This window comes from Vipera ursinii (assembly GCF_947247035.1).
Source record: "Vipera ursinii genome assembly, chromosome: 1".
Lineage (NCBI taxonomy): Eukaryota > Metazoa > Chordata > Lepidosauria > Squamata > Viperidae > Vipera > Vipera ursinii.
In genome coordinates this window covers 3,016,776-3,042,817 of record NC_139512.1, presented here as the reverse complement: position 1 = coordinate 3,042,817, position 26,042 = coordinate 3,016,776, and the positions used below count along the sequence as shown (strand labels likewise).

General features: G+C 43.4%; 1 protein-coding gene across 1 annotated transcript in view; it reads right to left on the bottom strand.

The window, feature by feature from the left end:
* Positions 1–25,637, bottom strand: part of CNN2 (calponin 2) — a 42,426-nt gene extending 16,789 nt beyond the window's left edge. Inside the window, exon 1 of the mRNA XM_083349980.1 lies at positions 25,485–25,637. Coding sequence (XP_083206106.1) covers positions 25,485–25,547 — 63 coding nt within the window. The 5' untranslated portion in view covers positions 25,548–25,637. The remainder of the gene's footprint in view (positions 1–25,484) is intronic.
* Positions 25,638–26,042: the final 405 nt, after the last annotated feature.

The window sequence follows — 26,042 nt, the reverse complement described above, 5'->3', positions numbered from 1 at the left end:
CAGCTACAGAGTTTGCTTAATAACTCCTGCAAAAAAAGATGGTAAAATTGGGTCTGGTCACATGGTGGCTCACTTATCAACCAGCACAACTTACAACTGTAATTCCAGGCTTAATTACAGTCTAAGTTGAGGACTACCTGAAAATGGGGCTTTACATCAGAAGATTAAAAAAAAAAGGAAATTTTATTTATTTATTTTAATTTAATTTGTATACCGCCCTTCTCCCGAAGGACTCAGGGCGGTGTACAGGGCAATAAATACCAAAAATACAAAATACAAAAGTTAAAAACAAATTAAACAATTGTGCCCGAATACAATAAATTAATTAAAACAGTAATTAAAACCCCAAACCCATCAGGCCAGGCCAGCTTGTTCAAATAAATAAGTTTTTAGATCACGTCGGAAGGAGCGCAGGTCGGGAGCCATCCAGAGCTCAACCGGTAAATGGTTCCAAAGATCTGGCGCGCCCACAGAGAACGCCCTCCCCCTGGGGGCCATCAATCGGCATTCTCTGACCGGGGGCACCCTGAGGTGGTCCTCTCTGTGGGAGCGCACTGGGCGGAGGGAAGTTGACGCCGGCCGCAGGTGCTCCCTTAGGTACTCCGGACCCATACCATGTAGGGCTTTATAGGTCATTACCAGCACCTTGAATCTCACCCGGAAGGCAACTGGAAGTCAGTTGTAATAATTTGCACAAGGATAATGTCAGGTACTAAATAGTGATACTACCTGTGCACAATTCAATTAGGGTGAAACAGTTCCTGATTTATAGTAATTCAGATGCGGAACTATACTCATATATAAAGACTATTCCAGTGTATATTGGATTCATCAATTGCAACTGCTAAATCCAACACACTGGATTTAGAACTTGGAACTCGATTAATAGATTGTAGGAATGCTGTAGATGCAATACCCTAAACCAGACAAAGTACAGGTAGTCCTCAAGCTACAACCACAACTGAGCCCAAAAATTATGTTGCTAAACGAGAAATTTGTTAACTGAGTCATGTCCCATTTAACGACTTTTCTTGCCAAATGAATCGCAGCAGTTGTAATGTCATGGTTCTGACAGATGAAACTCTTCAAAAGAACTTTGAGGCATTGTTTACCTTAAAGGATCTTTATTCGAGTATCGAAGCCAAAAACTGAATTCCCCTCCCCTGGGCACATAGTGTCAAAGCACAATTCCCTCCTCCAATTCACGGTCATAAATCACATTCCCCAATTAGCTTGAAGCACCTGGAGGCCAATTCTTTATCAGCTCTCGAATTCAATAACCTTGATTCTCACCCTAAGTTTCAGCTGTTGTTATGTCTCTTGCTGGACTCTCATTCACATCCCCCTCCTCCCAGCATCATCTAACTCTTAAAAGGGAAAGGGGAAAAATGGCTACATTTCCATCTGTTATCAATACAAAAACATCCCATGTTAGCAGCGTTGACAGTTCAATTAGTAACACGGTTCTTAAGTGAATCTGGCTCCTCCATTGACTTTGCTGGTTGCAAAAGGTGATCGCATGACCCCGGGACACTGCAACCATCATAAATGTGAGTCAGTTGTCAAGCATCCGAATGCAAATCATGTGACCCTGGGGCTGCTGCAATGGTCGTTAAGTGTGAAAAGTGGTCGTAAGTCAGTTTTTTCAGCGTTGTTATAACTTCAAATGGATGATGGTATTACCTAGTTTGGTTAATGAAACATATGGAAGAAAACAACCACGCTCAGAGAGCACCAAGAACCCCACAAAACAATAGTGGGTCCAAAACTAAGGTAGTTGTTTTCAGGAAGAGGCAGACTAGGTCAAATTGGATGGGGAAGCCTGGATGGGCAACATATAGATCAAGTTAAGTCCTACCTATACTTAAGTCTTGCTTTTACAGCAGCAGTTTGCTGGGTCCCACCTTTTAAGAAAAGTTATTTAAGGGCTACAGGACTTACAACAGTTTGTTTAGAGACCATTTAAGGGCTACAGCCCATGCCAACACTGTAAGGCAGCTCTCCAACTATAGCTACTCAGGTTTTCTAATTCCTCTCATAAAGATATAATAGCAAAATAGTCCCAAAGATCACATATGGTGCAGAACATATAAATGCCACCTTACTGGAACTTTTCTGAAATGTATCTTAGGAGTAGATAAGTCTACCCCATCTCCAGCAATAAGGGCAGAGTTGGGTGTACCTGTACACAAAGTAATTTAGTAATTATTCAATTACTGGCTGAAGAGCCTATTTATGGACCCAGATAAGATTACCCAAGCTGTGTTTTGAAGAGCAGTTGCATAACACACATCCTCGCACTGGGGCCGCCCAACTTTCAAATGTCATCTCACAATGTGGATTCTCCATCCAGTTCATGGTCCAATCGGATCTAAAGGCCAAGGAAGCTTTCAAACAAAGCGTCATTGATGTGGCTGCGCAAGACGACATCGCAGCACTTAATTATGTCAAGTCTTTGAAGTGTCTGACTGAGCAGAAAGCAGCCTCCCAGTTAGAAAAACATTTAACAAACTGGTATGCCTCGACATTTCAGAAAAGCTTTTTTTTTTCCAGAGCTCCTTTCGAACAAGCTAGACCTCGTGGTAAGACATGGGAGGTTTCGTGGAGTCCCATTTGAAGAAAGATTGTGCATTGGTGGAGCACCAGCTGCTCAAGACAATGGATTGCAAACTGTACTCTGCAAAAAAAGGGTTATTAGATTATTATTTTAAAAAAATTGGGGCGGCCAGGAAAAACTGTCTTAGTTTTTGCAGGGAATGAAGCTGCATATCACTAGTACGAGTGAACTCCTTATATCAGGGATGGTGAACCTTTTAGAGACCGAGTGCCCAAATTACAACCCAAAACCCACTTATTTATCGCATAGTGCCAGGGGTGCATCGGCATTGTGGTACCCTCAAGGGGGGGCAGGGAGCCTCCTCTGAGTGCCGCCTCTGGCATGCAAAAACCAGGGGCACAAAAATCGGCCACCATGCTGCAAGGCATAAAAACAGCTGCCACCGCACCGCAGAATACAGATACAATGCACTGCAGCATGCAAGAATGGGGCAGGGCTAGTGAGTATCACGAAGGCAATAGCCCCAACCCCATTTGCAGCGTGTGCATGCTTGCGGCCCCATGCATGCACGCATATAAAATGCTTCCCCCTCCCCTTTTCTTCCAGTCCGCCAATCGACAATGGTTGGTGTCCTCTGCTCTACCACCTCTACTCAAGCTTGCTAGTTGGCCGCTTCGCCTCCTTTGTGCTGGGCAGGGCTTCTGCTCCGGGCGGCAGTGGCGGACTGATGGACCTGCTGCTGGCGGCAGTTGCATGCGTGCCAACAGAGAGGGCTCTGAGTGCCACCTCTGGCACGCGTGCCATAGGTTCGCCACCAGTGCCTTATATCAAAGGCCATTTTGAAGAGGACTTAGATCAGATTGGGGTTAGCTGTAGGGAATGACAATTACTATGAACATGTATTTTTTTTGCATCTATTTTTATATTTGTATTAGTTTTATGGTTTTGATATGGTTAAATAATTAAATCAATAAAAATTCCATTCTACTGTATTGAATTGTATTCCATTCCATTCTATAACAATTTGTTGTCAGCTGCGAAGCTGTGTCCGACCCATTGCGACCCCATGGACAACGTTCCTCCAGGCCTTCCTGACCTCTACCATCTTCTGGAGTCCATTTAAGCTCACGCCTACTGCTTCAGTGACTCCATCCATCCACCTCATTCTCTGTCATCCCCTTCTTCTCTTGCCCTCAATCTTTCCCAGCATTAGGCTCTTCTCCAGTGAGTCCTTCCTTCTCATTAGGTGGCCAAAGTATTTGAGTTTTAGCTTCAGGATCTGGACTTCTAAAGAGCAGTCAGGGTTGAACTATAACAATAGTGTTACAAAAACAGGCCAAAATTAACAGAACGTAGTTTTAAAGGTATAAATTCAAGGTTGTTCAGAACTCAAATGCAAAAGCATAGGATCGGATATCTATGGAGATTCCCATTCATCCAGGTCATAGTTAACCCAAAGATGCTTTTTCTTTCACGAGGCAACTGGACTTTCTTGTTTTTCTTCGAAGACGTTTCACTTCTCATCCAAGAAGCTTCTTCAGCTCTGACTGGATGGTGGGAAATTGGAAAGATTTATACTTTTGCAGACAGCTGTTCATTTGCATTCTTATAGCAAGTCGTTAAATCTACCTGGAAGCTTATCTGTGTCTTCAGGGTCACCTGATTGGTGCAAATGGGTTTGGAGCCTTCCTGGAACTGTTGAAAGGACTGTGTTGTAGACTGGAGATAGATGATGTCACATCCCTCCCCCTCTGTTGAGAGAGGGCTGTTCAATTTTAACATAGATGGCCTCTTGTACCTTCTTTAAAACCAGTGGTCCTCTCTCTCCAAAATGTGAACTTTGCTGTCTTCGAAAGAGTAAGGTAAAGGTAAAGGTTCCCCCGCACATGTGTGCTAGTCGTTTCCAAACTCTAGGGTCTGGTGCTCATCTCCATTTCAAAGCCGAAGAGCCAGCGCTTGTCCGAGGACGTCTCTGTGGTCATGTGGCTGGCATGACTAGATGCCAAAGGCGCACGGAACGCCATTACCTTCCCACTGTAGTGGTCCCTATTTTTCTACTTGCATTTTTACGTGCTTTCAAACTGCTAGGTTGGCAGAAGCTGGGACAAGTAACAGGCGCTCACTCTGTTACGCGGCACTCGGGATTCGATCCGCCAAACTGCCAACTATCTGGTCGACAAGCTCAACGTCCTAACCCACTGAGCCACCGCGTCCCTTCGAAAGAGTGGCCTTTGCCTTTTAAATGCAGATGGACTGCTGACTGCTGCAGATGGTCCTGATGGGTTTGTTCTCCTACATTGTGCCCTGCGTTTATGAAGTTGTTGTTTCGTTTCCCCAATGTACAGATCTGCACATGGCTCGCACTGTACTACATATACCACCTTGCTCAGTTTGTGTCTGGGTGTTTTATCCTTGGGGGATCAGCCTCTGCCTTAGTGTATTCTTAGGTTTGAAGTGTGCACGTAGGTTGCGTTGGTTGAAGATCAAAAAAGACCTGTCAGGAGCAGCTCAGTAACAGACGAAGAAAATAATAAACAAAGCAACGTAGTCATTCCATGCATTGCAGGAATATCTGAAAAGCTTAGGAGGATCTTCAACCAACCCAGCATAGGCTAAAAGAATGCAAATGACCAGCTGTCTGCAAGGAGTATAAATCCTTCCATTCCCCACCATCCAGTGAGAGCTGAAAAAGCTTCTTGGATGAGAAGCGAAACATCTTCAAAGAAAAGCAGGAAAGTCCAGTTGCCTCCTAAAAAAGCACCTTTGGGATGTTAGGATGGGATAAAAATCTCTGAATAGCAATTCAATTCAGTTGAATTCCAGTTGAATTCAGTCAGAATCCATTTGAAGTACAGGTAGTCCTCAACTTCCTATCATTCATTTTCATTTAGTGACTGTTCAAAGTTACAACGGCACTGGGAAAAAAAGTCACTTATGACCCCTTTTCACACTGACAACTGTGGCAGCATCCTCGTGGTCACCTGATCAAAATTTGGATGCTTGGCAACTGGCATATATTTACGACGGTTCCACTGTTCCAGGTGATCACCTGTTGCGATCTTCTGACAAGCAAAGTCAAAGGGGAAGCCAGATTCACATAACAGCCGTGTTACTAACTGAACAACTGCCATGATTCACATAACAACGGTGACAAGGAAGGTTGCAAAATGGGGCAAAACCGCCCTTTTACAACAGTCATGCTTAGGAATGGAAATTTCAAGCTCAGCTGTGGTCCTAACTCGACCCCCCCCCCCGAATTGTGTTGAGTTCTAAGCACCATCCTTTAAGAAATTCGGGGGAAGTGGAATAGCAGATAAGAGAAGGGCAATAAAAAAATGATCAGGATACTAGAAGTGGATTCTGTGCGGCAACCGCTGTAAATACAAAGAAAGATTGAAAAGAACTGGGAGTGTTTAGCCTTAAAGAGAAAAGGGGAGGATATTACAGCCCTTTGCTGATATCTGAAAGGAAGACACAGAAGGAGGGCGAGATTTATTCTCCAAAGTTCTAAATGCAGAATGCAGAATAATTTTATTTATTTATTTTATTTAATTTAATTTGTATACCGCCCTTCTCCCGAATAAAATCAGGAAGACAGGTTCTACATGTAGTCCTCGCTGAATGACCCATCACTTAGCAACTGCTCAAAGTTACGACAAACCTCCCCAGAGCTTTTTAGGACCCATTTTCAAAATTCCAACAGCCACATGCACATACACGCGCGCGCATAGACAGAGTCACGTGATTGTACTTTGGGTGCTTGGCAACGGGCTTGCTTTATGATCATTTGCAGCATCCCGCTGTCAGGCAACCATGATTTTCGGTGGGTTTTGCTGGGAAAAAAGGCCCACTGGGTATAATGGGTATGTTTGACGACCACGGTGTTCACTTAACACCTGCCATAAAAAAGGTCAGAAAATCGGGCGTGGTCACATGGTGACCTGCTTAATTAGCACCATGATTTACAATCATAATTCCAGGCTCAATTAGAATAGAATAGAGCTGGAAGGGACCTTGGAGGTCTTCTAGTCCAGGCCCCTGCTCAAGCAGGAGAACCAATACCATTTCAGACAAATGACTGTCTAGTCAGCATAGCTGACTCAGGAATTCTGGGAGTTGAAGTCCATGAGTCATAAAAGAGCCGAGGTTGCCTACCCCTGGTCTAGTCTCTTCTTAAAAACCTCCAGTGATGGAGCGCCCACAATTTCTGAAGGCAAGCTGTTCCACTGGTTAATTGTCCTCACTGTTAGGAAGTTTCTCCTTAATTCCAGGTTGCTTCTCTCTTTGGTCAGTTTCCAACCATTGTTTCTTGTCTTGCCCTCTTGGTGCTTTGGAGAATAATTTGACTCCCTCTTCTCTGTGGCAGCCCCTCAAATACTGGAATACTGCTATCATGTTGCCCGTTTCTTCTTTTATTTAGACTAGCCAAACTCAAGTCCTGCAGCAGTTCTTCATATGTTTTAGTCTCCAGGCCTTTGATCATCTTAGTTGCTCTTCTCGGAAATTTTTCCAAGGTCTCAACATCTTTTTTCTAGTATGGTGACCAAGATTGGTTGCTGTATTCCAAGTGTGGAATTAGGTTCGTAAGTCAAGAATTGTTTGTAATAGTGTCTCAGAAAACCTGCCTAAGTATAACAGCAGAGGAATCTTTTAAGAGTTAAAGAAATCTTCTGTTGGAGGTTTCTCAGTCTAGATTCCTGGACTAAATAATGAGTAAGACTTTACGGCCATGAAATAGCCTTCCAACTCTAGGAGTCTCCTCTTGATCTGAACACTCTCTTATACTTAGACAGAATGAATGTGAGAGAATAGATTTGTTAAATACAATATCCAAAGCCATCATGTGGTTGTTTGGATTTTATTCATTGAGCTGATTTATCTCCCTGCTGCCAGGAGCCAAAGACATCACATGCAGCATTTACTTCAACATTCTTCACAACAACAACAACAACAACAACAACAACGCTGTGAGAGAATTTAAGTTGCGAGATGGTGATTCAAGAGAGATCCAACTTAGAACTAAGAAGAAATTTCCTGACAGTTCCTGAACTATTAGTCAGTGGAAGGGCTTTTCCCCAGAAGTTGTGGGTGCTCCAACACTGGAGTTTTCAAGAAGAGATTGGACAGCCATTTGAGATTGGACAGCCATTTCTCTGGAATGGTATTGGGCAGGATGGCTCAGGAATTCTGGGGAGTTGAAGTCCACGAGTCATAAAAGAGCCAAGGTTGCCTACCCCTGGTATGGGTCTCCTGTTTGAACAGGGGGTTGGATTGGAAGACCTCCATGGTCCCTTCCAATCCTACTATTCTATGTTCTATGATTGGGCCCTTGCCACTCAGTGAGCTCCCAAGTCTGAAGGTGAACTAGATAATCTTGTCACAGTGCTTTGTAAACTATGATTTATGTTTAGTAACCTTCTTAAATTGTGGTTTCTTGAACAAACTGTATACCCCAGGCTCAGTCCCAAGCACTGAACATAAACACTTCCATACCACCCCCTTTTAAGACAACATCCAACAGAGGAACTAGATTTACACATCACATTAAGCCATAAACCACAGTTTACAAACTGTAACAGCTGGAGTCACCCTGCACACTAAATCAAAACCAAACATGCCATATTGTGGGTTTGCATGCTGTGCACAGTAGGTCTTTTGCTTCACAATCAAGCATTTAGTTATTGAAGCCACTTTGTTCATCAAACAAGATGCTAAGTGAGTGGCATTCCACTCACGTTGCTTTAATTACAGCAGATGCTTATTATGTCCTTAGTTTCATCTCTATTATTGTTAACTGTCTTTGGAAAAATTGAAGAGGAAAACAAAAATGCTGCAATCACAGAATAACTTGGTATATACTCTCATAGGATCTGGTGAGAAAGCTGACTTCAACCCAGGAAAGTATCATCACCTCTCAAGTGTTCACCATCAGTTCTAAAGCAACCCCCTGGAGCAACAGGGGCAGACTGGCGCTCTAGAAGGCTGACAGGTTTCAACACCCAGCTGATTTCCTGCTGACAGGACAAATACACCAGGGGTGTGTTAACTGGCTTAGTCCGATACCACTTCTCCTTCTTCCTGGTTCCCAATGCAGAGACAGAAAGAAGAAGCTGTGAGTGCAGCCTTTGGCACGTAGATTAACCAGACCTATCTCCAGCTTCAGAAAGTCTTTCCAACTTGGTTCAAAGCAAGAAATAGTAACTACTAATTATCGGTTTGCATTTTGTGCAGACTCAACTGGGCGTGCACTGGGCCATCCTTAGTTTTATAGCTCTCAAGAGGATGGCATCAAATACACTGACTCAGATCCATGCTGATCTTAGCCCTAACAGGATTTGTTTGAGACTAACTGAGCGAATTTAGGCATTGGTGTTTGTAAAACACAGAACAATCAGGAAAATTAGTTCTCAGCAAATAGACCAAAGTTTCTCAACCTTCGCAACTTTTAAGATGTGTGGTCGGCTTCAACTTCCAACATTTCTCAGCCAGCAAGTTGAAATCTACACATCTTAAAAGTTGTTATGGTTTCAAAGCACTGGACTAAAACATCTAGTATTAGTTTCTTTCTTTCTTTTTCTTTCTTTCTCTTTCTTTCTTTTTCTTTCTTTCTTTCTTTCTTTCTCTTTCTTTCTTTCTTTCTCTTTCTTTCTTTCTCTCTCTCTCTCTCCCCCTCTCCTTCTCTCTTCCTCCCTCTCTCTCTCCATATAAACCAAGTCACTCTTTTATCCCAGACATGCAATCTTTTATATTCTACAGTTATATACAATATGACATCCGTTACCATTAATGCACTGCCCATACCTTCTTAGTGACACAGGAGAGCAATTATCATTCATTTTCTCTGTTGCAGCCGCTTGCCAAACATAGCATTTTCCAGATGTGTTAGGATCTTAAAATTCCCAATCAGCATCGTGTCTGCCTAAGATGACAACTACAGTCCGTATCTATCTAGAGGGCACACCACACAGCTTCTGACACCTAAGTATTTTCCTAGCAACAAGGAAGCCAATGATCTTCCACAAGATGGAATAGGTTCTGCCGCTGTTATTTCTCCCCTCCAAATTTACCACTTATAAAAGTCTATTCCATAGAAATAAGAGCTGGTTTGGTGCAGTGGAAACTGGGAGACTATGAAGTTCTCTCTTGGGATTAAAAGCCAACTGGATGATTTTGGATCAGAGGGTTGCTTGTTGTAGGGAAAATAGGAGACAGAAGTATGATGTACAATGCCTTGAATAATACAAATAAAGGTGAATAAAGATCTAATGATAATAACAGTGATTTTGCAGATCAGCATGAGAGCTATGTGGAAAGAGTTTCAAAGATAATTAACTAGGGTTTTTTCCCATTTAATTAAAATTAGCAGATATAGAACACAGCCAGCTCTTTGGGTGCTAAAATGAGGGTGTTAAGTCATGCTGGAATCCAATGTCAACTATCAGTTAAGCATAATTCTGAATTGTATCTTGAAATATGAAGAAAGAATTTAGATTCCAAATGAATGTTGTTGTTGTTAGTTGCGAAGTTGTGTCCGACCCATCGCAACCCTATGGACAACGTTCCTCCAGGCCTTCCTGTCCTCTACCATCTTCTGGAGTCCATTTAGGCTCACACCTATTGCTTCAATGACTCCATCCAGCCACCTCATTCTCTGTCGTCCCCTTCTTCTCTTGCCCTCAACCTTTCCCAGCATTAGGCTCTTCTCCAGTGAGTCCTTCCTTCTCATTAGGTGGCCAAAGTATTTGAGTTTCAACTTCAGGATCTGGCCTTCTAAAGAGCAGTCAGGGTTGATCTCCTCTAGGACTGACCGGTTTGATCGCCTTGCAGTCCAAGGGACTCGCAGGAGTCTTCTCCAGCACCATAGTTCAAAGGCTTCAATTCTTTGGCGCTTGGCCTTTCTTGTGGTCCAACTTTCACAGCCATACAGTGCAATTGGGAAGACCATAGCCTTGACTATACGCAATGATGAATATTAGGCACTATTAAAGGCAAGTCAATAGTAGATACAATGACACTGTTCTCGTTTACTGAAATGTGTTCAAGCACATCTATCTGGGTATTTCTATTTAAATTCCTGTGATGAACAAACCATTGAATTCCCTGCCCTAAATGTTTCCTAATATTTAGTACTCAGATAGTTAGAAAATTTAGATTTAGGATTCTAGAATCCCCTTATCTAAATATTCCCTCATTACGATCTGGACGAGCCCCAAGTTAAAACTTTAGACATTTGTCTTTCAAGTATGTGGAGAATTATTCAATTTTCCCTTCTTAAGTCAAATATACCACAGAGATTTGGAGTTGACATTTTCTGCTAGAAAGCGTCTAACTCAGCCCCCTGTTCAGTTCAAGTAACTTACACATCCAGATTAAATATACTCAGCAGCTAAGAGGCAACTTTACAATGCCTGGTAAGGCCACACCTGGAATACTGCATCCAGTTTTGGTCACCACAATGTAAAAAAGATGTTGAGACTCTAGAAAGGGTACAGAGAAGGGCAACAAAGATGATTGGGGGACTGGAGGCTAAAACATATAGGGAACGGTTCCTGGAATTGGGTATGTGTAGTTTAATGAAGAGAAGGGTGAGGGGTGACATGATAGCAGTCTTCCAATATCTCAGGGGCTGCCACAAAGAAGAGGGAGCCAAGCTATTCTCCAAAGCACCTGAAAGGCAGGACAAGAAGCCACGGATGGAAACTAGTCAAGGAGATAAGCAACCTAGAACTAAGGAGAAACTTCCTGACAGTTAGAACAATTAACCAGTGGAACAACCTGCCTCCAGAAGTGGTGAATGAATTTGAATTTTATTGAATTTATATACCGCCCTTTCCCGTAGGACTCAAGGCGGTTTACAGGGCATATAAAACATCAATACAAAAATTAAGAGCAATTAAAAAGATTAAACTAAATCCCTGAAAAAATATAAAACCCCAGTTAAAACCCCAATTAAAACTCAGCCTGGGCCGGAAAGCTTGAATAGCCAGGTCTTTAGGTCTCGGCGAAATGATCGAAGGTCGGGGGCAGTCCTAAGCTCCACGGGCAGCTGGTTCCAAAGGGCAGGCGCACCCACTGAGAAGGCCCTCCCCCTGGGTGTTATCCGCCGGCATTCTTTTACCGGCGGCACCCTGAGAAGGCCCTCCCTGTAGGAGCGCACAGGATGAAGGGAACTTGATGCCGGCAGCAGGTGTTCCCTCAGGTATCCTGGACCCAAGCCATTTAGGGCTTTATAGGTCATCACCAGCACCTTGAATCTCACCCGGAGGGCAACTGGAAGCCAATGCAGCTCACGGAGCAGAGGTGTTACATGGGAGTAATGGGAAACCCCCATCACAACTCGCGCGGCTGCATTTTGCACCAGCTGAAGCCTCCGAGTGGTCCTCAAGGGCAGCCCCATGTAGAGAGCATTGCAGTAGTCTAAACGGGAGGTCACGAGCGCATGAGTGACTGTGCGTAGGGCATCTCGGTCCAGGTAGGGTCGCAACTGATGCACCAGGCGAACCTGGGCAAAAGCCCCCCTGGTCACGGCTCCTATATGGTCTTCAAAACTGAGCCGCGAATCCAGCTCCAACACTGGAAGTTTTTAAGAAGAGACTGGACAGCCATTTGCCTGAAATGGTATACGGTTTCCTGCCTGAGCAGGGGGTTGGACTAGATGACCTCCAAGGTCCCTTCCAACTTATTATTATTATTATTAACTGCACGATTTGCAATTCACACGTGGCTGCAACCGTTACCAACATCTTGGTCCATGTATTGACATGGCTTTCTAGTATTTCTCTTGAAATTCTGGTTCCCCTGAGATCTTTTAACATTAGTGGCATGTCCCAAACATTTCCAAATGGCTAAAAGAAAAAAAGAGACAAACATGCCTGCCAAAAATAGAGAACAAATCTCCTAGCTCTTTTAGAGACTTTAGCAAAAGGCCTTTGGCATACTGTACAGTATATCATAGACCAAAATCTCACAAAAAGTTGTTTACGTGGTGCTACTAAGCATTTTGCTACATGTTGTTCAGAGTTATGATTAAAGGAAATGCTGTTTGCTCATTTATTTTGAGCTATACATGATAAAAGGCTAATGAGACAACCTTTTATGTATAACCCTAAAGGACAAAAGTGCGCTTGCTGGTACACATTCTTTCACAAGTATTCAGTAACTAAAAGGAAACCACAGCACAAAATAAACTGGTCTGAAGTAGCTATTCTCCCATTTGAAGTCTTTCTCCTTCCATATTTTAATCGCTAAATACTGTACAGTATTGTAGTTCGCTTCACACACACAAAGCTGCCATTTTCATCAACTGGCTGGATTCACAACGAAATGCTAAATCTATAGTTTACAATCTATAGTAGCAGGATGGACTTACAACCTCAGTTCCGCTACTATTGTTAAGCGAATTACCCATGGTTGTTAAGTGAGACACCACATGACTCCAGCTAGTGATTTTACACCTGGCTTCTCCAAGGACTCTTGATTGTCAGAATACAGTGGTGAAGGACACAGATGGCAATCGCTAACCACGGGATGACGCAACGTTAACACTATTGAGGGAGAGGATTGGTTGTAAACTTATTTTTTCAGCACTATTGTAACTTTGAATGACCGCTAAAGAGGGTAGTTGCTAAGTGAGAGGACTACCTGTACAATTAAGTTTAATAACCAATATTCAATTTCTTCTTTCTCTTCCTACCCCACCCGCTCCTGTCATTTTTATCCAAGGGAAAGTTAATTCTCCCATTGATTTAAAACTTTTTTTAAAAAAATACCGTATTTTCCGGCGTATAAGACGACTTTTTAACTCATAAAAATCGTCTCAAAATTTGGGGGTCGTCTTATACACCGGAAAATTTTTTTCACCTGTCTGATCTTTTCTGCTGGACGGCGGGATCGCTGGGTGAATGGAGGTAGGCGATGGCGACCCGTGGTTAAGCAGCCGATGGCGAACAGGTGATGGAGGGCAAACTCTTGTCAGCTCCTGGGGCGGCTACTGCAGCCGCCGCCGTTGCTTTCTGTAGGACTGGCCATGCTGGCGCTTCCAATGCTGGCTGTCAGGTCCCCGAAAAGAGGAGGGGCAGGCGGTCCCCAGACGCGCGCTGCTCGACAGTAGGAAGGGAGCACCTTTGTTCCTGCCGAGGTACCACCTGACCCACGCCGACCGGAAGAATCGCTTGCCTGGTCACGGCGTGCGGAACAGCGGTACTTGGCACCCCTCTTGCCCGCAGACCATGCAGTGGCCCTTGCCAGCCGGCCTCAGCATGGCCGCCCCAAGCCCGGCTCTCTAGCGCGTATTCCGGGCCCGCCTGGCCAACTGTCTCCTGGGTGGGGCTTGGCTCCAGACGCGGCGGCTGCTTCGTCTGCAAATGCTATCTCAAAGCCGAATCGCGCTTGGCCGTGCAGGCTGCCAAAAGGCGGGGACTCAGAGTTCCCGCGGTGGTTGCAGCTTCTGGCGTGCTGTTTGCAGAGTCTGGCCTGGAAGAGCGCATGGCTTTGCACCATTTGCATCAGACGGGGCTGAATCTGAATTGGGCTTGTGTTGGACACTTGGCAACTGGCATGTAAGTATTTTCTGGCGTATAAGACGAAAAATCTTGAAAATCTTCTCAAAAGTCAGGGGTCGTCTTATACGCCGGGTCGTGTTATACGCCGGAAAATACGGTAATCCTTGAAACTATAGAAGAAATTACTTTTTGTCCCACCTGAATTATAGGACCTGTTTAAAAAGTGTCATGTCTCTTCCTATGCAACACTGCCTTATATTTTCTACCCAACTGACTTGGGCGAGTTTGACACAACCCTGCTAGATTACTATAACATGCTTTAATTGGAGCTGCCCTTGAAGACTTTGAAGGTGAAGATAGTCCGAAGTAGAGCAGTCTCTGCTGAGGAGGAAAAAAATTCTAACACTGCGACTCTGCCTTGAGGCTGCTGCTCTGCTTTCACAATAATAGGCTTCTGTAATTCTAGGTGCTGTTTTTAACCTTGAAAGCCCAGAGATCATGATGCCTCCCAAGCAGATATAACTCACCCTGGGCATTCCCCTCCAAAACCGCTGCTCCGGGTCCCATCCCAAGTGAAGTTAAGAGAAATGGGGAGGGGATCAGAGCCCTGACTTCTTAGAGGCAGCCCCGTTATGAACTCCTGTCTATACCATGGGACAAGGAGAGCTCCCACTTCACTTCCCTTGCATTTCCCAAAGCTGTGAAAACCACTTTGCTTTGCTGACTTGCTTGGCGTTCACAAAACATGCAACCTTGGAGGCCCTCCCACTGCTTTTTAAATTAATTTTATTCTTGTTTTAACTGCCTCCTACCAGACTACAATATGGATTCTGTATTTTATATGCATTATTATTTTTATAGTTTCAATTGTACACCACTCAGAGTAACTCTGTGAGTGAGCTAGTGAGCTAGCTGGAGAGAGAGAGAGAGAAAGAGACAGACAGACAGACAGACAGACAGACAGACAGACAGACAGACCTATTTTATTCTGAATAAAAGGTAAAGGTAAAGGTTCCCCCGCACATGCGTGCTAGTCGTTTCCAATGAAAGGGGCCGGTGCTCATCTCCGTTTCAAAGCCGAAGAGCCAGTGCTTGTCCGAGGACGTCTCCGTGGTCATGTGGCCGGCATGACTAGATGCCAAAGGCACACGAAACGCTGTTACCTTCCCACCGTAGTGGTCCCTATTTTTCTACTTGCATTTTTACGTGCTTTCGAACTGCTAGGTTAGCAGAAGCTGGGACGAGTAACAGGCGCTGACTCTGTTGCGCGGCACTTGGGATTCGACCCGCCAAACTGCCGACCTTCTGATCAACAAGCTCAGCGTCCTAACCCACTGAGCCACCACGTCCCTGCTTATTCTGAATAGCTTTGGGCAAACCTGGGTAGTTTGGGGTCACTTTGAATGCAAACATCTCCTTTTCTTCTAGGTTGCCCTGAGCTGTGAGAAGCAGAGATGGCCCGGAAATGTTGAAACAAACAACACCAAAGGTGTTGCTACTCATTAAGCTGCTACTCAATGCATGATGCAAACTTATCTAATGCAGCACAGCCCTAGCAAGCCAGTATGTTTTATTTATGTGTATAAATGAATACATTTATACATTTGATGCAGCTGCCCATCTCAAAAAACACTTGACTCTAGGCGGTGAACAAGGATTGAAAGCCAAAATAAAACATGCTACAAAAAACAAGCAGAAAGAAACTGAACACATGATTATATTAACTCTTAACTAATAGATTCACTATATGTGGTTTTATAAACTGACATTATTTTATTTTTCACCCAGTTTCAATTGTGTTTTTAATTATATCGCTGTTATATCTCATTTTTATCATGTGTAAACTGCTCAGAGTCACTTGTATAGTGAGATGGGCAATGTCTAAATCTGATTAAATAAACAAACATACTCACAAGGTCTAAATATGTTCCATCCACTTCAAGTTGTAGGACCAGAATAGAACAGATCAGACAACAGAGCTAATTTTCCCAGCCCCAAAGCTTTAGATAACAAGCAGTTTTGAATGCCTTACAAAGGGCTAAAAGAACTGGGGATATCAGAACTTTGAGGGGATATTGTGGAACCTCAAATCTGATAAACCATAGTTAACTCAAAAGCAGTAGCTTTCCAGAGATTTTCCCAGATTTGCTAACTAGCCAGGATACATATAATTGGGGCTGCTGAGAACTGAATCTTAGATTTCAAGAATTCAGAACATGTCCACAATTCCTGGAATGTGATTCTCCTTTCTCTACAAGGAAGGAATTCACTCTTATTCTGTTTTACTAAACTACTGGCACAGTTATCACCCATTTTTAAAGACACATATCCTATTTACCTTCTGAAAAAATTCTCAGCAACTGTGCCTCAAAGTTAAAAAAAAAAGCATTTATATCAGTGTTTTTCAAGCCTGCCCATTTTAAGGTGAGTGAACTTCAATGCCCAGAATTCTCCAGCCAGCATGGGCAATCTGGGAGTTGAAGTCCTCGCATCTTAAAGTTATCAAGGTTGAGAAACAATGCTCTGTCTGAAAGATTCTTGCTGGAAATTGGAAATGGAAATTCTAGAAACAGTATTGCCCTATACCAGGGTTCTCCAAAACCTGGCATTGTGGACTTCAATTCCCAGAATTCCTCAGTCAGCACAGAACTGTGACTCTGTAAGTGGATTTATAGGGACACGGTGGCTCAGTGGGTTAGGACGCTGAGCTTGTCGATCAGAAGGTCGGCAGTTTGTCAGGTCGAATCCCGAGTGCCGGGTAACAGAGTGAGTGCCTGTTACTTGTCCCAGTTTCTGCCAACCTAGCAGTTCGAAAGCACGTAAAAATGCAAGTAGAAAAATAGGGACCACTACGGTGGGAAGGTAACAGCGTTCTGTGCGCCTTTGGCGTCTAGTCATGCTGGCCACATGACCACGGAGACATCCTCGGACAAGCGCTGGCTCTTCGGCTTTGAAACGGAGATGAGCACCGGCCCCTAGAGTCAGAAATGACTAGCATGCATGTGCGGGAGAACCTTTACCTTTACTTTACCTATTAATTAAACAATACAGATAATCCTCAACTTATGATCACAATTGAGCTCAAAATTTCTGTTGCTACGTGAAATATTTGTTAAGCGAATTTTGCCCCATTTTATGAGCTTTCTTGCCATAGATTTAAGTGAATCATTGCAGTTGTTAAGTTACTAACAAGGTTAAGTGAATCTGGCTTCCCCATTGATTTTGTTTGTTAGAAGGTCGCAAAAAGTGATCACATAACCTCAGGACACCGCAATCGTCATAAATATAAGTCAGTTGCCAAGTGTCTAAATTTTGATCATGTGACCATGGAGCTGCTACAATGGTTGTAAGTATGAAAAAGGGTCATAAGTCACTTTTTTAGTGCTGTTGGAATTTTGAATAGTCACTAAACAAACCGTTCTAAGTCAAGGACTATCTGTACTAACTAGACAATCTCTACAGAAGGAAGCCCACTTCCTTCTGTAGAGATTGTCTAGTTCACGGGTCGGCAACCCGTGGCTCCGGAGCCGCATGCGGCTCTTTGAGCCGTCTCCTGCGGCTCCCAGCCGCCCGGTCTTCGAACGGGCAGTGGTGCGCGCGCACCTCTCCAAATGGAGAGTGGCACTGCCCGTTCCGAGAGGTGCACGTGTACCTTTCCGAAGGGCGGAGGTGCGCGCGCACCTCTCCAAGCCGCCGCCGTCCCGTCCGGAGACCTGCTGCACGCACTCGCCAAACCGCCGCCATCCCGTTTGCACAGCTGCCGCGTTCGTCAATGTTTGACGAACGCGGCAGGTCTCCGGATGGGACAACGCGCACCTCTCCAAAGGGGAGACCCGTCGCCGCGCAGGTGCCTCCCATTTTGCGCATGCGCAAAATGTTTTTTGCGCATGCGCGTGAGTGGACGCACGCGCGCGCAGTTTTTGCGGCTCCCACCTTTTTGTTTGTGTGATGGTACCGGTTCTGAGTGGCTCTTTTCCTTTTTCCGGTTGCCGACCCCTGGTCTAGTTAGTACAGATAGTCCTTGATTTAACAGCAATCACCAAATCATATATCACCTAAGTCTCATTAAGGTTCATGGGGAAAACCCAGATATTTTTTGCCTTTAAACTGAAAAAACTGAAATAATGGAAAACTTGAGAATTTTGGCCATTAACGACTGGAGCAGATTACAAACACCAGACTTTTTTCTGCCACCCAGATGGCCCAAGGACAAACACAGAACCAAGTTTTCCAACCTTCCTCTGAATAAGAATCTATTACTCTTGAATAAGAGGATGTTTAAATGTGGGGAAATAGAATTAAGTAAGAAGAAGGCAGGCTGTGGTTGATTAGGACAAATTTTACAGTTAAGTTGGACAGTGGATGCATTCAAGCAGACAATGTTTTAAATTGGATTCTGGCACTGAACAAAGGCTTGCATTCATCGACCAAACTATTTCCTTCCAACTTTATAATTTTTGTCCTATTCCAGCAAACTAATCTTTATATACCTTGAAAGAGTCAAGACAGAAAAGTTTCTGCAAAATAAGTATTACTTTTGATTAGCTATTATAATTAGCCGGAGCAAAGATTCACTTCTTTCTCATCCCATCGTGCAATGAAACGTTACTTCTGTATTACAAGTATGAAGCTGGGAGCACTGGGATTGTCTGTCGGAAGGAGAGAGAAGAAAGAAGAAACAGAATTACAGGAAACCATATGAAAGTTTCATTTCTTCAGTTTCTCTCTTGGGGGATAGTCTTGAACTAACATTTGAAAGAGAGAGATCTCAACTTCCGAATTGGCACACTCCTCTCCAAGCAGCTGGTGACTTTGAAATAAAAATCTTTGTGTAATGGATTTAGTTAGCATTCTTTTCTCCTTCTCCTAAGCCACAAAATTATCACTTTTCGAAACTGCAATCTGCATACAGTACATTTTTCTTCCTTCTTTATACATGTTTGCTATTGCTTTTTAAAACAAAATATGGATTCTGAGCATAGCAAATTTCCATTTTAGGAAAACCAAAACCAAAAGATGTTGGTCATTTATAGTGGCAGAACGTTTCAAAATATACAGACAGGGACAAATAATTTAGTTTATGCTCCATGTTTTGAATTCCAAAGCATTTATTTAGTGACTGTTTGAAGGTATAAAGACACTGGAAAAAATGATTTATGACTGTTTTTCACACGATCATTGTAGCATTCCCATGGACACATGATCCAAATTCGGACATTTGGCAACTGGCATCTATTCAAGCAGCGGGCAATGTAATTTGGATTCTGATGTACATTGACTAAACGGGCTCCTTCTGAAAGTGTAATAATTCCATAATTTTTGTCCTATTCCAGCAAGCCAATGCGTATATGAGGGCAATTTGGAAATAAACCTCCGTTTGGTTACCAATGACAGACACTCGAAGATGCAGAACTTTTATTATACACATTAGAAAACTACAACATTACATTACATTTTGACATAATCGCCATTCAAATTGAGGCACTTGTCGTAATGTCTTACAAGGTTTGAAATTCCTTCTGGAAAAAAAAATCTCCCATCTGAGAATGAAGCCATCCTGTAACAGCATCGGGAAGTGCACTGTCATTGTCGAAGTGGTGCGATGAGAGCCACTGTTTCATATGTGTGGCAGTTGCTCAGCGCCAAATCTGGGCTATGGGGGGTGGGTGATCAAAAACATCCCAACAGAACCGAAATTTGGGGAAAGTGTAAAGAAAGTGCAGATATCGTGAACCGACAGACTTCATAGGCCGTTTTTGTCAATTTCCTGCATGAGTTCATCGCTGACTACAGATTGGCGGCCACTTCTTCCCTCATCGTGCACGCCAGTTCATCCATCTTTAACCATGCGACACCACTGACGTACGACACCTTCACTCATCCCGTTTGATCCGTAAACATTACACGGTTCACAATGAATCAGAGTTGCCGAAAGTTTTTTCGCTCACAGGAATCGTATTACTTCACATTTGGCGGGATTTTCTATGGTAGGGTTCATTTTCAATTGATCTAGCACAGGGGTAGGCAACCTTGGCTCTTTTATGACTTGTGGACTTCAACTCCCAGAATTCCTGAGCCAAGGCTGCCTACCCCTGGCGGATGAATCAAATGCAACACAACCTTCTCCTTCCACTCACTGCCTACTGAACTACTCGCACGGTGCCACAGGATGGGCATCGCTATCCCCGCCTATTTCTCGCACATGCTCAAATGGAGGTTTGTTTCTGAATTGTCCTCGTACATCTGGCAGAATTAGAGAAGAAATGGGAAGTAAAGGCCAAAGCGATCACAGGGGTGGTAGGAGCACTTGGGGCGGTGACCCCTAAGTTGGGGGAATGGCTCCACTAGATCCCAGGAACGCCATCAGAGCTCTCTCTGTCCAGAAGAACGCAATGCTAGGGAGAGCTAAGATCCTGCACAGAACCGTCAAAACTTCCAAGCATCTGGCGGAGGACCCAAGACTGAGGAAGACACACAGCATCAATTTAAGAGTAAGAATGGAATCTTTTTCATACAGGTAGTCCTCGTCTTGCAACCACGACTGAGCCCCAAATTTCTGTTGCCAAGCGAGACAGTTAAGTGAGTTTTGCCCCATTTTACGACGTTTCTTGCCACAATCGTTAAGGGAACCACTGCAGTTCTTAAATTAGTAACAGGATTGTCGAAGTGAATCTGCCTTTCCCATTGACTTTGCTTGTCAGAAGGTTGCAAAAAGTAAAACAGAGGACCCCAGGGCACTGCAACCGTCATAACTACGATCCAAATGCTAAGTGTTTGCATTTTGATCAGATGACCATGGGAATGCGGCAAGGGTTCTGAGTGCGAAAAACGGTTTGGGTTAAACATGCTTTTGGATCAGATTCACTCTCATGCTTCAGCCTCAGCCAAGACCGTCTTTTTATCCAATTAAAACCTTAAAACTTGGGATTTTTTCTTTAACATTCAGTTCAAGCCTTCTGACAGCTGAGGAGGAAAGAAAGATCAGTGATCCCACAAGGGGATCAAAAATGTGCTCCTTACCCATCCAACCTCATTGAAGAAAGTCACCAAAAAGGGAAAACTACTCTGCATAAATTGAGGGACACTTCTTAGGTGCTCACCAAATCACTAAAAGTACAGGTAGACCTCAACTTACAGTATGAGCCCAAAATTTCTGTTAAGAGAAAAATTTGTCAAGCAGAGAAAAACCTCTATCATCTCACAGACCCAAGGAGCGTGGTTACACCATGTTCTCAGGAGTGGCTGCTCCTGGTTTAAAGCCAGGAATCAACAGAGGAAAACAAGTGCAAGCATCCAGTGGGTGAAAAGCAACAGGAAACAGAGCAAATGAAGGATTTTGGAAATAAGACAGAAATGAAGTTGGTTCAAATTTCAGAACACCGTCACCTCTTTTTCAGAGACTTAGATCAAGCCACACCTCGCTAAGATCTGGCCCTAAATTCCTTTAAGACAGATGCTATTCATAGGGGAGGGGGAAAAAAGGTTTGTGCTTAATTTTGATTTGGATTTTTTTTCCCTCTGCAAAGAAAGCTCCTGCTTTTCTCCCTTAGGGGTTCAAAACATCTTTTCATTCTCGGTGGCATCTTCCAAATTGTAGATGAAAATCCCTGTTGCTGACCATTTTTTTTTGTCTTTAGCAGTCTGAAAGTTCACTGACCCTTCCCCACATTAAGAAAGCCCAGTGGAAGGTATTCCTTCTTCAGCGGTTTGATTTATTTATTTATTTATTTATTTATTTATTTATTTATTTATTTATTTATTCCATTTATATCCCGCCCTTCTCCGAAGACTCAGGGCGGCTTACAAGCTTTTTAGTTTTAACTGAGGCATGAGAAATTGGAGAAGCTGCAAAAGTCATTGTATGTGCATGGGTAGATAGCATAAGCCTACGGATCTCTTGCTATCAAATAAATAAGCAATTGCAAAAACCCTTCTCTCCATTCTCAGTCTCTTTACTGTAAATCTTTACTGCTTTGGATGGAATTGCTTTTTCATCAGACTGAAGAAGAACACTTAGAGGGATCTCCCAAAAGCTAAGCAGGATCAAGTCCTGTTTAGTGCTTGGACAGGTGACCACTATGAAATCCCAGGCCCAGCAAGCTAGACTGGAAAGCTGACAAAACAATGCAGAAGGCAGCAGTGGAAAGCCATGTCCATATTACTGCCAAGAGGGATTTTAATTCAAAGCTTTCACTGAAAAAAGCAAGACTTTCCTGCATAGCCCTAGGACAGGGGTCTTCAAACTTGGCCCTTTTATGACTTGTGGACTTCAACTCCCAGAATTCCTCAGCCAGCGTGCTTGGCTGAGGAATTCTGGGAGTTGAAGTCCACAAGTCATAAAAGGGCCAAGTTTGAAGACCCTTGCCCTAGGAGAAAAAAAATGTGTTCAGAGATACAGGCATTAACATTCTAATGACCCGTTTTGGGATGCTCACTTGTGTCCAACCTCATAGAAGTCACCAGGAAGGGAAAGATACTCTGCATAAATTGGGGAACAATTTTTAGGTGCTGACCAAATCGCTAAAAGTACAGGTAGAACTCAACCTATGACCACGAATGAGCCCACAATTTCTGTTGTTAAGTGAGAAATTATCCCGTTTCATGACATTTCTTGCCACAGTTGTTAAGTGAATCATTGCACTTGTTAAGTTACTTAACACGGTTGTTAACTGAATCTGGCTTCCCCATTGACTGTACTTGTCAGAAAGTCGTAAAAGGTGATCACGTGACATTGAGACACTGCAAACTGTCATAAATATGAGTCAGTTGCCAAGCATCAGAATTTGCATCACGTGACCATGGAGAGGTTGCAATAGTCATAAGAGTGAAAAGGGGTTGTAAGTAGAGGATCACCTGTAGTCACATTTTGCTCATGCATTTCAAGAGGATGAAATTTATTCATTTCTGATCATTTACTGTTTCACACGTCTTAGCCAAGAATGCCTGGTTAAAGGTAATTTCTGCAAATTGCTACTCTCTCTTTCTCAGGGATTAGCTCCTTCCATCACATCTCTAAAAACAAACACACATAATAAGTCTTTTGTATGACCCACCCAGGCTCCTAAGAAAACCCAAAGTAATGGTTCTGCTTCCAAGTCTAATTTGAACCCTCTCGATATTGTGGCTTCCTATTTCTCTTAGCATTTTCCGTTTACTGTAAATAAATCTAGCCTTTGCAAAAGCCAGATTAAATATGTTGGCATCAAATATGCTAATTAGTAGATGTCAAAACATTTCTGTCACTCAAATATATTGTTCTTCTAATGGTATTGACCTTGAAACTGTGAATCATATTTTACTGCATATTGCATAAGTTTTACAAAAGTTTTTGGCAGTTTTATCTTTTTAAACTCAAGGCCAGGAAAGATATTTCTGAAAAATGTTTTATTTTCAGCTAAACATCCTAAACTTACAGGGTCAACATCCACATTTTAACTACAGCTATAAAAACAAGGCCTTTACTAATAAATTAACAGATTTTAAATGTTTTATGTAATATCTCTGGAGGTATTTAATTTGTTTATTTGTTATCTTACATCAAGCTTTTTAATCATATCTGTACTTTTTTATTTGAGACTTTCGGCTATATAATTATAACCACAACAATAATAATGTGGCTGAATCTACTGGATATTGTGGCTTTTATGTAGATGAAATAATACTGTACTATAAAAAAAACAAAAGAGAAGGTACTTTGGGATATAAAAAAACAAAAGAGAAGGTACTTTGGGAAAGTAAGATGGCTCCAGAACTAGTTTAAACACTGAATTTTAGCAGATCAACAGATCTCGAAGGACTTGAATTCTGTAAAGAAATTGTCCTTTTCAACAAAGTTTATCCAAGCCAGATGTGATCAAAATATTTCAGGATGAAAAATATGGGAAAATTATAAAACATGGGTATTCTTAGGCATTATCTATCTATCTATCTATCTATCTATCTATCTATCTATCTATCTATCTATCTATCTATCTAGACCCAATCCAGCCAGGAGTTTTGGGAGGCATGCAAAAATTATGTGCCATCAAGTCATTTTTGATTCGTAGCCACCTCACAAATTTTCTCTGTGAGGCTTGCAAAAGGAAATTAATAATAGCAAATTATCTCAGCAATTTAAAAAGCCTCAAACTACAAAGCAAAATAATTGCAACAAAATAATAGCAGAAAACAGGAGGAAACAGATATGTATCTTTACTTATTCTAAGGCTCTTAAGCCTGCTTAAATAAAATTATTTGAGTAAAAGGAAAGTACGTGAGGGGGAGAACATGTTGCATAAGTGGGAAGGCATAAAAAGGCTTGTCTGCCATTCCTAGACCTGCTGTTGGGAGGCATTTGCAGCAGGACCCCTTGCTCAAGTGTTCAAACTGGACGGGCAGCCTCAGACTGGACAAGTGGTCCTGATGCTGCCAGGTGACAAACTGCGTAAGGCTTTCTAGATGATCACCAGATGTTGGTTTTGGACTTGAAGCCAAGTAACAACAAGCACAGCAACAATAATACCAATATCACTGTTTTAATCACTAGAAAAGCAGAATATAAAAAATCTGTTGCAGGATTATCTCAATTCCACCAGCAAAAGAAAGCTCAGTGTCGCCTCCTGACCCAGCCCTTCAAATCACAGATTTCTTAAATCACACCGGTCCTCCAAAAAAAAATACAAGGTTGCCAACCATTCCGGGTTCTTTTGGGCTCCCCACAACCCAGTGAGGTCGTTTAACTGGGAGCAAGTCAAGGTTGCTCATCTGATACTGATTTTGTTGCTAGGCTCGTTTGCACTCCCTATATATACTTCGCTTCAACTTTTGTTCTCGGCAGAAGCCACCCAAGAACAGAGTTCCAACATTCCGAAATAGAACGTTCCTAAGTTTCCTGACAGAACACTTCGACCTTCAAGCTTCCAAATGAGAAAGTGGAAGGGGCGCAAGATTCCAAATTAGAAAGTGGAAGACGCGCAAGATTCCAAATGAGAAAGTGGAAGAGGCGCAAGATTCCAAATTAGAAAGTGGAAGAGGCGCAAGATTCCAAATGAGAAAGTGGAAGAGGCGCAAAATTCCAAATGAGAAAGTGGAAGGGGCGCAAGATTCCAAATGATAAAGTGAAAAGGGCGCGCCTCTTTAGCCCGCTTTTAACTGCAGACGACGCCCCCCAAACGTACGTTTCAAGCACCAGCCAGGAATTCTAGGGAGCAAATCCCCTTTGGGGCTGAGACGGCTAAACCCAGAGGGCAGGAGAGACGGCTTCTTAATTCCACCGAGCCCCCCCCCCCTTTTTTTTTTTAAATGGGATGCGCCCGGCTCCCACCCTCTCTCAGGGCGCGGCGCCACACCTCCGCCCGGGCAGCCGGAGAAGCGCCTCTCCAAAGCCGTCGCCGGGCGCTCAGGGCGCACCTTGGCCGCGGCAGGCTCCCTGCCACCAACTCTCTCACCCGATTTCTGACTTCCGCAGACAAGCCGTAGCTGGGGCCCTTGTTGAATTGGTTACTGCTCATCCTCTTCCGGAACAGGACGCAATCTCCAACGAAGGCGAGACGCGCTCCAGATCGTCTCAGCGGGCCGCCACTTTCCGCGCCTCCTTCTTCTCGCCCGAAGTTTTGGGGCCAAGAGAGCGCCGCCTCCCTCTTGCTGATTGGCCAGGAGTTGAAATAGCCTTATAAGGGCACAAAGAGCCGAATTCCTGAAGGATGGGAGTTTCCTGTGTGGGTCTTTTCCAGAAATCCCCAAGTGTCCTGAGCATCCCCTCCCTCTAAATTAAATCCAAGTGGTCGAGGCAGTTCTCTTTCTCCTCCCGTCGTTACCCGTGTTTGACCGCTTTTTCAATAGATGTGGCGATAGGCAGAGATTCAACAGGTTTCTTTCGCTGACGCCGCGCTGTTTGGGGTCCTGCACGCGGGATTTGGGCAGCTCGTTCCCCGTTTCGCCTCCATGGAGCTCCTTGTCCTGCATCCCTATAGCAGCTGCCTTAACACAAGTTATCACAAGAGTAA